Here is a 14184-nt window from a genome sequence, read left to right on the forward strand (position 1 = left end):
ACTTTTTAGTAACAACACCACAGTGCGATGATTTTATGGCAATGATTACAGTGTTAGCCAATTTTACAAAAAGAATCTCATGTTTATTATTGAATAAGGCCAACATTATTATTGAATAAGGTCAACAACAACAACTAGTTGTTATCACTATTGTCATCACCATCTTGTCTATACTCAAATTGTGTACTATTTCCATTGTCACGAAGTGATTTGTTTCTTTTTGTGTTATTATTGTTGTTTGGATCTAATGATGTGGAAGAGGGAGTCGTCGTTGAGTTTCTTCCATTGGCTTGTTGGGGTGAAGGAAATATGAATCCACCAACCCATTGAATGGCAGTAATTACTAAAATTATTAATTTTGTGAATAATCCTGAAATGATACCAATGGGACCATTGTTGGATGAATGATGATAATGTTCACAACCCTCAACAGCATTATTCGAACTGTCATTGGATAGCAAAATAACGCCATTGGGACACAAGTTCATCGATTCCAATGTCTTTGTATCCAACTGATCGGATAATACAATTCTTGGATACATGATACTCATAATCATTTTCGTACCTCCTTCAATGTTAGTATTTTTAAATTCATGTAAATCCTTAATCGTTTGAGTGGATTGAAAAGTTTGTTTCTTCACTTCTCCATTTGGTAATTTGAATGCAATCATTGTAGTTTGTGATTTTGTAGGAACATATTGACCTGTTTCATTGGATTGTTGGTTCTTTAACATTGGAGTAGAATTTTCAATATTTGATACTTGATCTACCTGTTGTCTTGTTGTCTCTACTCGATCTCTCTTAATTTGTTCTTTTAACTTTTTCTTGTATTCCAATTCTTCCTTCTTTTGTTGAGTTAATTCAGTTTTAACACGTTGATAAGTATTTGGAGTGGTTGGAGTCATTGGAGAGAGTGGTAAATGAGATGAAGGTGTTGTAGGAGATGATTCTCCATCACCACTACCACCACTACCACCACTACCACTACTACCACTACTACCAGTACCAGTACCACTACCACTACCACTACCACCACTATTATTCTCTCTATTTAATCTTCTTCTTGCCTTTTCCATCGCTTGTTGAATTTTCTTCTTTTTCTCTTCAGGAGTTTCTTGAACAAAATCATAACGATATTGAGGTAATTGAATGGTAGAAGAGGAGGAGAGTGGTGTTGTAGTATTGTTATGATTCGAATTGCATGTAGTTGATGAAGTTATTGATGTTGTTGATGAGGTTATTGATGAAGATTCAATAGAAGACTCAGAAGGTCCATAAATATCAGAATCATACTCATCATTCATGAGGTGAGGTATAGGATTGGATGGATTAGAAGAAGTAATAGTATGGTGATGGTGGTGATGATAATGATGATCACTATTAGAAATTCCTTCATTACATTTCTGAATAAAATCATTCACATTTGGATTTAAATCTTTATAAATATTCTCTCCATTCCGATTCAAGACATAAACAGAATCCATCGATTGTGTTTCATCTCGAATATAAATCGATGCAAAATTAGTATAATCTATACTTGGTTTTATAATGTGAATACAAATATGTTGAGGTTGTTTTAACAAGTTAACAATTTCTGAATTGGAATTGAATGAATGTAAAAGAGTGCTTTCATGATGTGTAGTGATGAATATAAATAAATATCGGAGAGGTGAGAGTGGTTGTGTTAAGAGTTGAATGGCTTGAGTGACTGTTCCATTAAAGAGAAAGGAATATTGTTGTTGTTGTGGTGGTGGTGGATTGGTGGATGAGTTTGAAGTGGATTCACTACTTGACATGTTAAAATATTTTTTTTAATAAAAACAAATAAATTGGATTAGATTTTCCTATTTTTGAAACAGAAAATTCAAAGTTGAAAAATCAATAAGAATCATGTACCAGCAGGGGTAACACTCTTGACCATCCACTGTCCTAATAATCTTTACATTGTCCCAAGAAAGTACAACATCAAGAGTAGGTAGTGTCTTGGCTAGGAGAAAAAGCGTTCATTTTCAATTTGAACCTTTGGTCAGAGTTTGAACCGAAAAAAATATTTTGAGTGTTCATCTTCTCAGTTTCATCATCATCAACATCCTTTCAAAACAATGAACACTGAAAGTGCACCCACCACTCTTTCGGATGATACTCCATCTCCACTTGAATCAAATACCAGTGGTACTAGTACCACCAATACTCCTCCATCCACTCCTACCACTTCTTCTTCTTCTCTTTCGGACACGTTCAAAAGGCTTATCAAATCCAAAGAACCAACAGCCTTGATTGATCTCATTCGTTTTATTGAAAACAAGAATCAATTCAATACTCTCTTAGAAACCAATTCTAGTCATATGAATGAACAACAAATTGATAACATCAAATTAAATGTGTTGAAAAGAATGATTCATCTATTGAACATCCATTACGTGAATTATTATTATAAGAATTATAATACAAGTGGAGTGAACACGAACAATACTACTATTAGTAGTGGTCATCTTCATGCTCATGTCAATAGAGAATTTGTGTATTTATTCAAATCGACTGTGAGAGTGTTGAATAGACATTTTCTTCCTTCAATGAATAGTCAACACACATCCAATTCTACAACGATTACTATGGATACCGTTACAACAACAACAACAACCTCGAATGATAGCACTACTTTTGTGGAGATGGCACCAAGCTACAACAACAACAACGCTCATCCATCATCAACAACCACATGACTTTGATTCCTTCTCAAAAATTTACTCAACTCATTGTTCATGATCTTCTCAAATACTATGAACAACATGATTTGTTGAACGAATACGTATTGACTTGCCTCTTGTTGAGATTCTATCATCCATTATGGACAACCAATGATTTACAAGATGCTTCTTCAACCTTTTATTCTTCATTCACTCAAGTGTTGATGAATACTACCAAAGCCAATGTCAAAATTCAAATGACTAATGATGCTTGGTATGCCATTTTCAAACAAATTTACACACACAACAAGCAATATTTATTTGGACTTGTAGACACGTTAGATAGAGCATTTAAGAGAAGTAAACAAACACTGGGTCCAATCATTGCTCAAATCTACAATGTGTGTTGTAATGATCCTGAAATGGTTAAGAGTCAAGTATTGAATAACATTTTATTAGAAATGTTAAAATTGAAGAGTGAAGTTGTTCTCGTTGAGAGTGGTATTTCCATGGTGATTGCACAAACATTGAAATCTTCATTTGATAATGATCAATTAGTAATCAAGAGAAGTGAAATTCAATTGTTGGACACAAAGATCAAACAAGCATTATTTGAAAGAATTTATTTCCAATTAATGCTCTTGAATAAGAATATTGACCAAAAGCATTGTTTTATCAATCTCAAAACATCCATCTCCGTGTTTGATAAAACATTTAACCTCATTGGCACAGGATTAAGGTCTGAAAAGAATATTCTAGAATTGGTGTCCTTTTTATTTGACTATTTGAATACCACACCTGCCATGACTGAGAATTGTCAATCTCTCATTCATGTCATTAACATTCTGCGAGAATTATTTACAGATTTCAATATCAAACAAATTGGAGATGTTTCGTATTTGAACTCAACTCAACATATTTTGACAACCTTCCAAAAGACCTTCAAATTAGAAGGAGATGAAATTGTTGAAGTGAAGAAGACTCTCCTTTCATTCATTTCCATTGTTTGTGTTGAATTGTTGAATGTAGACATGCCATCTCCAAATATAGAAACACTTTGTTTGGATGTTATCAATGCCTCTGAAAAGAAGAAATCACTTCGATCTCTTGCACTCTATTGCTTTGCTTTACTTACAGATGGTGTTTTGATATTGAATAAGGAGAGTATTGTCAAATCATTACAACAACATTTAAAGAAAATCCTTTCATTCCTCTTTACAAAGGAAACACTAGAATACTTGACACAACCTAAAGATTATAATGCTCTCTCACATGTTGTCAAGAATGTATTATTTGCAACAAGTTATGGAGATCATTTTATTAGACTTTCTAAAATGATTTCATCATCACTCTCGAATGTCATCAAAAGTGATTTATATTACATGTGTTGTGTTGCATTAAGTAATGCTATGGATCATCATAATCCACAACGAATGTTATCCGAACATGTACTCCATCAATATTTAGAGTCGAACAGCAATTTATTAGAACAAATTTTGGTTGAGGGTTTCTATGGACGGTTATTGATTGAATTGGAAGAACAAACACAACAACAAACACAACAATTAGATGATGAGCACATAGCATATACAAAACCATCTTGCATCTATACTCATAGCTCTTTGAAATTTGCCATTGATACATTGAGAGATTGTTTCATTCAGAAACATTTCAAAATTGAAAAGATGAATCTCTACAAGTTATTCGTCATGATGCATCATCCATCCATTGTTGAAAATCCTCATACTCTTGTTCATCATGAGCGATACAAGTCGTTATTATTGAGTCCTTTAACACGTGTGATGAGCAGATCCAATAGTAGTAGTAGTAGTGTGGGTAGTAGTGTGGGTAGTAGTAGTAATGATCACAATACTCATGAACATCATGTGGATGAACTCGCAGAATATTTGATCAATGAAATTGATAGTGAGAACACTATTCGAACTCCAATGCGTACAGCTATTGCATATTCATTGATTTCATTGCTGTTATGGAAGCATGCCAAGTTTAGTCACAAGATCTTTGAAACCATTGCCAAACGATTAAGCACACATGTTCACTTTTTATTTGAAAGTAATGAATTTGACAATACTGACTTTATTATTTTCAATAGAAAATCAGAAGAGCCTTATCATGATTTGGACAGTGAAGTGAACAAGCATCCAATTTATCGACAAGGATCATCTACCACTGAACTTTTAACTGAAAAACAACTCGTTAGATATTATCGATATCATTTGACAGATAAAGAATGGGAAGTTATTCAAAATAAGGAAAAGGCAATCAAGAAGAATCTTCAAGAAAGTAGAAAACAATTTGTTAAAGAAACAATGATCAAGAAGGAAAATGCAGTGAGACAAATCATTGAGAAACAAGTTCAAAAAATTGAATATTTACTTGATGTTCTCTACCAGATTACTCAATTAACAGTTGGAGATAAGATGAGTGTAGATATTGTGACCAAAGGAGGTGCCAGTGATGATCAACAAGCTGAACAAATTGAAACTCATCATCAAACTCATTTCTTGAAATTCCCATGGTCTCTTGTTCTTTTCAAAGTCACTGATTTGATTGACAAGTATCGATACTTTGAACAGTTAGCCTCTCACGCCTTTACTATTTTGAAATGTGTGAACAGAAATACTTTAACTCATTTAGACTTTGCTTCTCAAAATATCAAAACAAGTACACAAAGAAAGAATACCATTTCGAATGAAGCACTTGCAGACATGCTTGCTGTTGCTACATTCCGTATTAGAAATCGATTACACGAAGTGACAATCTCTAGTACCAACCATACAGATGAAAGTGGAGTTAATTCTTCTTCCAAGAATGTCGACACTCTTGACAATCATGAAAGAGTCACTCGATTCATTCCTAATTTTGATAATAACCTTCTCTTTGGAGATTATATCATTCACAAGATTCGTCTACAATTTCCAAACATGTTAGAAGCTGAGGAATTTACAAGTGTGTTACCATTCCTTGAAGCCATGTTGAATAGACAATCCGTCATTTCCAAACCTGAACATCGTTTTGAATCAAGTACACTCACGACATGCATGTCTATTTTGAGTGCACATGCTGGTAAAACTGATTTATCAAATATTACAAGAAACAAGGTGATGCAAATTTGTGTGAATGAAGTTTTGCCTTTCATTCCTCATTTGAACAAACAAGCATTTAATTCTATTATGGCTATGGCACCGTATCTTGTAGACGAATTTTCACCTCTCATTACATCGATTATTTATTCAGAAATGGAAAATGTGAGATTGTATTGTTTAAAGACATTGATTCAATATTTAACAAGAGGAGATTTGAAAAAGTTATCTCAATCTCAAGATATCAAATTTGCGTTATTCTATGCTCAATACGACACGTGTGAAGAAGCGAGTAAGATTGCAAAGAATGCCATTCATGAACGTAAATTATATTCCTACAACTCGACGAGTGATGTCGATGATATTGTTGAAAGATGTTTACCATTGATTTGTTGTGAAGAGGATGTACTACTCTCTGCCATTCATCATCCTCCAACGTATTACAGTAGAAATAATTCTTGTTTGGCTTTGACTGGTGCTCTCAAAGAATTAACTCAAAATGACAAGAACAAGCGAAATAATATCATTCATCACATTCTCATGAAATCAACCAAAGTATTTGAAGAGAAACAACAAAAGATTCAAAAAGAATCTGATTTTGATCCTCTCATTACCATTGCATGGCTCTTCCAAGAAATTTCACCATTTACTTATACCAAGAATGATTTGACAACACTCTTTGATTTTGTTGTACAAACAGGATTTAAACAATTAGAAACAAGATTTGAAGAGCAATATCAAACTCTATTAGATGAAATGGTCAATGTAGGATTAGCTCTCGTATACAATCATGGAAAGGAAAGTACAACCGTCTTGATTGATTTATTTGAAAAGTATTTGAGTCAATTACAAAAGACTTCCAATGATTTTGCTACCGCTACTGTGGTCGTATGGTACGGAAGTGTTGCCAAACATTTTGATACTTCCTCATCGTCAATACCTAAAATTAAGAAGGCGATTGATCAATTAATTGATGCATTGAGTATTCCATCCAACTCGGTTCAAAAATCCATCAGTGAAGCACTCTCTCCTCTTATTGCCAGTATCTATCAAAAAGAGAAGGACTATATTTTCAATGAGTTGGTCAATAAGCGATTATTGCCATTTTTATTGTATGGACAAACTCAAGTGGGTAGTAGTGGCAGCAAGGAGAAGGCTTCTACTCCAAGTGCCACCTATGGAATCAAACGAGGCTTTGCATGGGGTTTGGCGGGAGTCATGTACGCATGCGGACTCCATGATACGTATCAATATGCCATCTCTCCTCTCAATCAATACTTGTCGGGTGGTAAGGCTGATAAGAGAGGTAAAGAAGGATGTATGCTCATCTTTGAATGTCTCTCTCAAAGATTCTTAAATCTCTTTGAACCATATATTGTTGAAGTCATGCCAAGTATTCTCAATCATGCATTGAGTGATCCATCCAAAGATGTAAGAATGGCAGGTGAACAAGCAGTGAGTGTCATTCTTTCTCAATTAACACCATATGGAGTGGTTCAATTATTACCAACAGTCATTCAACCAACATCCAATGATAATTGGAGACAAAAAGCAGCTAATATTCGATTATTGGGACATATGGCCTATTGTGCACCTAGACAACTCTCTACCTATCTTCCAACCATTATTGGAATTTTGAAAGAAGCAGTCAATGAAACACATCCTGATATCATTGAAGCTTCAAAGAGAAGTTTAGAAAGAGTTGGTGGTGCCAGTCGATCACCAGAGATTTCCAAACAAGTACCACTCTTATTGGAAGCATTGACAAATCCAGAACAAAAGACCATTGATAAGGTTTTAGAATCACTTTTATTCACTCGTTTCACTCACTCTATTGATAGCGCTTCATTGGCACTTTTAATGCCTGTCTTGACAAGAGCACTCAATGAACGATATACCGACATCAAAAAGAAGGCTTGCCAAATTATTGGTTCTATTAGTGCACTCATTATTGATCCTAAACGAGATTTATATCCATATATGGAATCTTTGATACCAATTCTTAAAAATATTTTAATGGATCCAAGTCCTCAAGTTCGTGCCAGTTCAGCCAAAGCCATTGGTCAATTATGTAAATCTGTTGGTGAAGATAACGTCTCTGGTGTCATGACATGGCTTCATGAAAAGTTAAAACAACAAGGTGCAGAATATATTACTGAACGTTCAGGTGCAGCACAAGCCTTGTGTGAAATTATTGCAGCACAAGGTGTTTCTAGACTTCAAAAGTCACTTCCATTCCTTCTTTCACAAATTGAAGGAGATCAAGTTGAAGAAGGTTACATGCAAGTATTTGTTTATTTACCTGCATTGATGAAAGCACAATTTGAACCATTCTTACAATTGTGTTTACCAAAAATTTTGAATGCACTTTCTCATCCTAAAGAAAATATTAGAGAAACAGCATTACAAAGTTCTCGAGTGATTGTTGAATTGTTTACAGATAGTGCCATGAATATTCTTGTTCCAGCTCTACGTGAAGGTTTAGAGTCTGAAGAATGGAGAACTCGATACAATTGTCTCGTATTGTTAACGGACTTGTTAACTCGAATGACTGTATTGTATGGAAATAGTGAAGAAATGCAAAAAGTTGAAGAAAATCCAATTCAACTCAGTGTTGTTGAAAGAGTTCTCTCTACCGATATGGTTGCTCATGTCATTTCATTAACATTTATTGCAATGAGTGATATTAATTTGAAGAGTATTGCTAACAAGTTATGGAAAGATATGGTTCCTAACACTCCAAGTACTCTCAAGAATTATTTACCTCAAATTATTGAAAGTATGATCAAACATTTGAATATGAGTGAAGATCAAAGATTTATTGCTGGTAAAGCATTGGGTGAATTGGTGTTGAAATTGGGTGAACGTGTGTTGAGTGAATTAATACCCATGTTACAAGCTCAATTATTGGATGTCGATTCGAATCCTGAAAAGAGACAAGGTGTTATTTTGGGTGTTACTGAATTGATGAGTGCTGCATCGGATAAACACTTACAAGCCTATACTCCTAAATTGATGGCCATTGTCAAGAGAGGAATTTGTGATCCGGATTCAAGTGTCAGAGATTCATCTTCCAATGCCTTTGATGTGTTGTGTAGTATTATGGGTGAACGATGTGTGAAGGATATTCTCTCACAGTTATTGAATGATTTAGAAAAGGCGGACAAGCCACAAATTGTTGAAATTGCATCCAATGGAATGCAACAATTGGTTCGAGTGAGACCTCAAAATGTTTTACCAAAATTAATACCAGCCTTGTTACATACTAGTTCTACTACCCATACTAGTTCTACTACCCATACTAGTTCTACCCATACTAGTTCTACTACCCATACTAGTTCTACCCATACAACAACAACAACACCACTCTTAACCGACACTCAACTCTCAACATTGGGAAATGTTTGTGATAGTGTCTATGAATATGATCATATTGAAGAAATGAGTGAATTTATTTTACCAATGATTGAAAAGTTATTAACTCAATTATCACAAAGTCCATACATTGAAAGTGTTACCAATGTGGATGAAGAATCGATTCTCATTTTACGAACCATTTCAAAGGTATTACAATGTCTGGATGTCATTGAAGGATATACCATTTTTGAATTAATTGGTAACCAAATGACTTCCAATGATGCCAAAGTAAGAAGATCTGCATGTCTATTCATGCAAATGATATTCAATCCTGACAAGTTGAATGAAGAGACGATCACTGAAGATTTTATTACGTATGGTCTATTACCAATTTATGAACATTTAATTACAGCATTTAATGATCCTGATGATATGGTCGTTCAATGTTCATGGCATTCCATTGACAAGTTAATTAACAAGTGTCTCTCTAAAGAAGCGCATTACAGTGATTTCATTCAACCTACTCGTGAATATATTCGTAAATTAACTCAAGTCTCAAGTATTACAGGTGAAATTATTCCAATTGATTTACCTGCATTTAATAAGATTCAACGTGGTGTTGAACCAATTTTGAATTTATACATTCATGGTCTACTCTTTGGAAAGACACCTGAAGCACGTGAAAATTCTGCATTGGGTATTGGAGATGTCATTCAAATGACTCAATCCAAACAACTCTCTCCATATGTCATTAAAATTACAGGACCATTGATTCGTGTGGCTGGTGATCGATTCCCATGGCAAGTGAAGGCAGCCATTCTTCAAACATGTTCTTCATTGATGGATAAGGGAAGTTTAATGTTGAAACCATTCCTTCCACAATTACAAGCAACATTTATTAAGGGATTACAAGATTCCTCTGCATCTATTTTAAGAAAATATTCAGAACAAAGTATTCCAAAATTAATTGATTTGGGATGTCGTGTCGATGCATTGGTGAGTGCATTGAATGTTGCTTTGAAAACCAATGCATTGGCTGGAAAGGGTGGAGGATCTGTGAATGATTTTGTCATTTCCATTACACGAACTTTGACGACCATTCTCACTCAGAGTTGTGATCAACAAAAGACAAAAGGTGTTCCCTATGATCAATGTATGGACACATTGAGAAAGATTTTAGGATTGAGTGATTCACAAGAATGTTTGAATAGTCTTCTCACCAAACAATCCATTCAACAAGACAGTGATCGTATTTTAGATATTTGTGCTCAATGTTTATCCATTTGTTGTCGAGGAATTTATTTGCAATCCACTAAGAATATCAATGATAGTATTGTTGAATTTATGAGAGGAGTTGTAGCACAAAATGATAACTTGTATGTGACTTTTGTGGTCATGTCTCATTGGGCAGTAGATTCTGTATTGGCGGAATTGTGTTTATCAAGTGTGAAGGAAAAGATTGAAAAGGCATCCAATGATCCAACCATTCAAAGTAAGGTTGCAATTTCGCTCTCAAAAGCAGCTACAAGATTGGCATTACAATATCACAGCGATGTTTCATTATCCAATGACATGTTGAATGTGTTAAAGATTCAATTTGATAAGGCGTATCTCAATGCCACTGCTAATACGAATGCTCTTCGTTATGAAATTGCTAAATGTATCAAGAAACTTGTGAAGACTTATCGTGAACGTTATAATTATGCTAAAATGTTTGATTTTGTGGATGCTTTGATGCAAATGGGAATTAAGGACAAATTCCCTCCAGCGAAATTGTGTAACGAGAGAACTCTCTTCTACATGTTAGGATTTGCTGATAATGACAATAGTCGAGTCATTGCTGAATATAGTTCATTCAAGAAACTTGGAGCTAAAGAAACAAAGATGGTTGAAGATTTTGGAACCAAAGTGTTGTCCAAGTTGAGTATGGAAGATTCTGATTTGGAACGAGATGAAGATGAGGAAGAAAAGTTTTATGAATAAATGATGATAATGTTATCATTTGAAGAAGTAATAATGAATTCGTTTTTGAAAAAGCAAACTGATTTTCCACAACCTGACAACACCGCTCATCGTTGCATGAATCACATTCATTGCCAACCACTGACTGACTGAATGAATGGGGTAAAAAGAATGGCTACGGCCATATCACGATGAATGCACCTCATCCCGTCCGATTTGAGAAGTTAAGCATCGTCGAGCTGCATCAGTACTGAGGTTGGAGACAACTTGGGAACCTGCAGTGCTGTAGCCTTTTATCAAGCATTTTCCATTTTCATTTAAATACAATTCGTTATTAAACAAGATCCAATGATGTGATATTTATTTATGTTCATGTTCTTGTTATACAAAGGATTTCAAGAAATTTAGCTAGCTCCTTAATTGGGCTTGAAGATACATGATTCGTGGTGGATGTCGTTGCTGTTAGCTCCCTTGTAGATACATGAACAGGAAGCATTGCCACCGTGTATGTCTTGCACGCCCTTTGTGCAACTTTAAAGTATTACAAAGGGCGTGTCAGCAATTCGAATAACTTCATTGGAGACGTGATTGCTGCTCGTTTCTTTTTTTACTATTACAAGAGACGCTTGTTTGGAGAGAAATGAAGGGAGTTGTGGCTATTTATTGCAAAAGTCTTCTACATTCACACATGAAATGCTAAGTTCATCATCAGTAGAAGTGTAATTGAACCTGAACCACAATTGCTCTAATGATTTTCCTCTCGCTTTACATTGAATAAAACGACGCTTGGTAGAAGCGAATTTAGATCCTCACCAACCCTGTTTGTTATTAAAACACAACAACAAGAGTCGAAAGATTTCTTGTAACTCACAGTTCATACAGTCAAAGACTGTAGCGGGAGAGTCGCCATATTCCTGGCAGGCATCCCGTCCATAATTGTTAAGAGAAACCTATCTACACCCTTTAAATTTTTAGCTCGAGATGTATTCTTTGAGTAACCGTTTGATGAACAAAAATTGGAATGAAACAAATAACTGTGTTGCACGAAGACCCAAACATTTCATCCAACGTCGACCTCAATACAACAACAAACCTAAGTAACCACAACTGCCAAATCATCAACACAAAACCGCAACGATCAGATAATAAATGGTTCAGTTGGTTTAGAGCCGATGATAGCGACGATGATGACAATTTCAGCGACGACGATGATGCAAACTTCACTCCAAAATTCATTCAGAAAGATTGGAAGGATATGACTTTTTTTGAAAAAACTTTAACAGTAGGAGAGAACATTGGTTTTCATATAGCAAACATTCTCGGAATAACAGAATATAAAATTGATATTTTCGAGAAAGCAGAGCATGATGAAGAGAATCAGGTAAGCATATTACTCTATGAGGATTTTTGTACGTTCTTACCAACCAAGAAGGATGAACAAAGAGAAGAATCGTCTCCGATTCGTGATGAAAAACCATGAACCAAATAATTAAAACGATTCCACTCGTGTAAGATTAATTTCACTCATAAAAATATATTAAATTATTAAATTATTGTTGTTGTTGTTGCTGATGTTGTAACGCAGCTTGTTGTTTCATTTTCACCATGTATTGAATTCTTTCCAATGTTTCCTTTTGATCTTGAATTGTCTTGGCTAATTTTTCAGCACTCTCCCTAACAAGCCTAATTCGTCTATCGAGTGTTTCTTGTGCACCGGTAATTGGTTTCTTCATAAAATAGCCAGTACCAACATCAATAAGAACAGCATCTGGATTTTTCAAAGTACCCGGAACATAGAGTTGATCAGTGAGTGGTACAAGAAGAGATGTTTCTGTTTGTTTTTTCAATTGCTCCAAAGATGATTTGCTAGAAATATATCTGTTGTGTGCTGCTCTCAAAGTAGATAAATAGGCTGTCAATTGATTAACCTCTTTGCTGATACGATCTTGAAGTGATACGAGTTGTGGGAGAGGTACTTGTGTCAAATCAACATAGCCACCCGATGCTGAATCAGCTGACATTTTTTAAAGGCTTGTTTTTGTATTGGGAATTATTGAAGTTTGAATACAACGATACAAGAGGACACTCCCGACCAACAATTGTTATTATTCAAAATAATTATTTTATGGAACAAGTAGATTTAAATGAGACCACAGAATGAAACTACAACGTGGTAGATAACCTCCATTCAAGTGTTTTTTCTTAATTGGTGCTTGTTTCTACTTTGATGGGTCCAACGAGGGATTCCTTTTAGAAAAAATTCGAACACAACCCATTATTTATTCTAGGAGCGAGTCGTTTTGAATTTATATCATCATCATAAAGAATGACATTGAAATCATCACATATAATTATTCTCTCCACAGTTACACTTTTCCTGCTATTTTCCAATACATTTGTTTATACAGCCCTGAATAATGGTATTAGTATTGCCGGCTCGGATTCGTTGAATGATGTCCAACTCTATCCTCCAAACACCAATACATCTTCTAAAGCCGCGGTAGGTTGAGAGTTATTGGAGTAATCATCATCATATGGATAATTATGAATTTGAATTTTATCAATTTGTTGCCAAACTCAATAGTATGCCACAAAAGCCGATATTGAAGTACTTTCGTATTACCTCTCGGTTCTTCAAGTTGTGGTCATTATCAATTCCGTTCTTATCGGATTGCTATTGTTAATAGCCTTTACATTGACTGCTATTAGATGTATGGAAGACTACAAACCAGATTACGACCACGTGCAGGATCCACTTTGGCTCAAAGGCTTCTCTATTACCAATTCAATTGTCTCGTTGTTGTTGTGTCAATGCTTTGCATTTGCTCGACCAAAGGGCAAGAGAATCACCGTGTTCAATGAAGACCAATGGAGAAAGTGGCACAAACGAGATTTGGATCTTCAACGTGGTATCATCGAAGAGGAGTATGTCGAGGACGAGAAGGCTCAACACAAATAAACACACATCTTCTTTAACATGTCACATGGTAGTTCAACTCTAATTTGTGTCAAAGACTTGTTGTGTTCCTAATCTCATGATCCCGTATTTCGGTTTTATTCAACCAACTCCAGAA

General features: G+C 35.0%; 4 protein-coding genes across 4 annotated transcripts; 2 read left to right on the forward strand and 2 right to left on the reverse strand.

The window, feature by feature from the left end:
• Positions 1 to 134: 134 nt before the first annotated feature.
• Positions 135 to 1796, reverse strand: C9374_005463 (uncharacterized protein; the record flags this gene model as incomplete). Its single annotated transcript, XM_044695216.1, has 1 exon — positions 135 to 1796. One exon carries the CDS (start codon positions 1794 to 1796, stop codon positions 135 to 137), a length of 1662 nt encoding a protein of 553 aa, XP_044547940.1.
• A 306-nt stretch (positions 1797 to 2102) lies between these two features.
• On the forward strand, positions 2103 to 11131 carry C9374_005464 (uncharacterized protein; the record flags this gene model as incomplete). Its single annotated transcript, XM_044695217.1, has 2 exons — positions 2103 to 2540; positions 2654 to 11131. 2 exons carry the CDS (start codon positions 2103 to 2105, stop codon positions 11129 to 11131), a joined length of 8916 nt encoding a protein of 2971 aa, XP_044547941.1.
• Positions 11132 to 12660: 1529 nt separating this feature from the next.
• On the reverse strand, positions 12661 to 13131 carry C9374_005465 (uncharacterized protein; the record flags this gene model as incomplete). Its single annotated transcript, XM_044695218.1, has 1 exon — positions 12661 to 13131. The coding sequence occupies one exon, from the start codon at positions 13129 to 13131 to the stop codon at positions 12661 to 12663; it is 471 nt and encodes a 156-aa protein (XP_044547942.1).
• Positions 13132 to 13436: 305 nt separating this feature from the next.
• On the forward strand, positions 13437 to 14069 carry C9374_005466 (uncharacterized protein; the record flags this gene model as incomplete). The annotated part of the gene is made up of 2 exons (XM_044695219.1): positions 13437 to 13610; positions 13695 to 14069. 2 exons carry the CDS (start codon positions 13437 to 13439, stop codon positions 14067 to 14069), a joined length of 549 nt encoding a protein of 182 aa, XP_044547943.1.
• Between the last annotated feature and the right edge of the window lie 115 nt (positions 14070 to 14184).

This window comes from Naegleria lovaniensis (assembly GCF_003324165.1).
Source record: "Naegleria lovaniensis strain ATCC 30569 chromosome Unknown tig024, whole genome shotgun sequence".
Lineage (NCBI taxonomy): Eukaryota > Heterolobosea > Eutetramitea > Acrasida > Naegleriidae > Naegleria > Naegleria lovaniensis.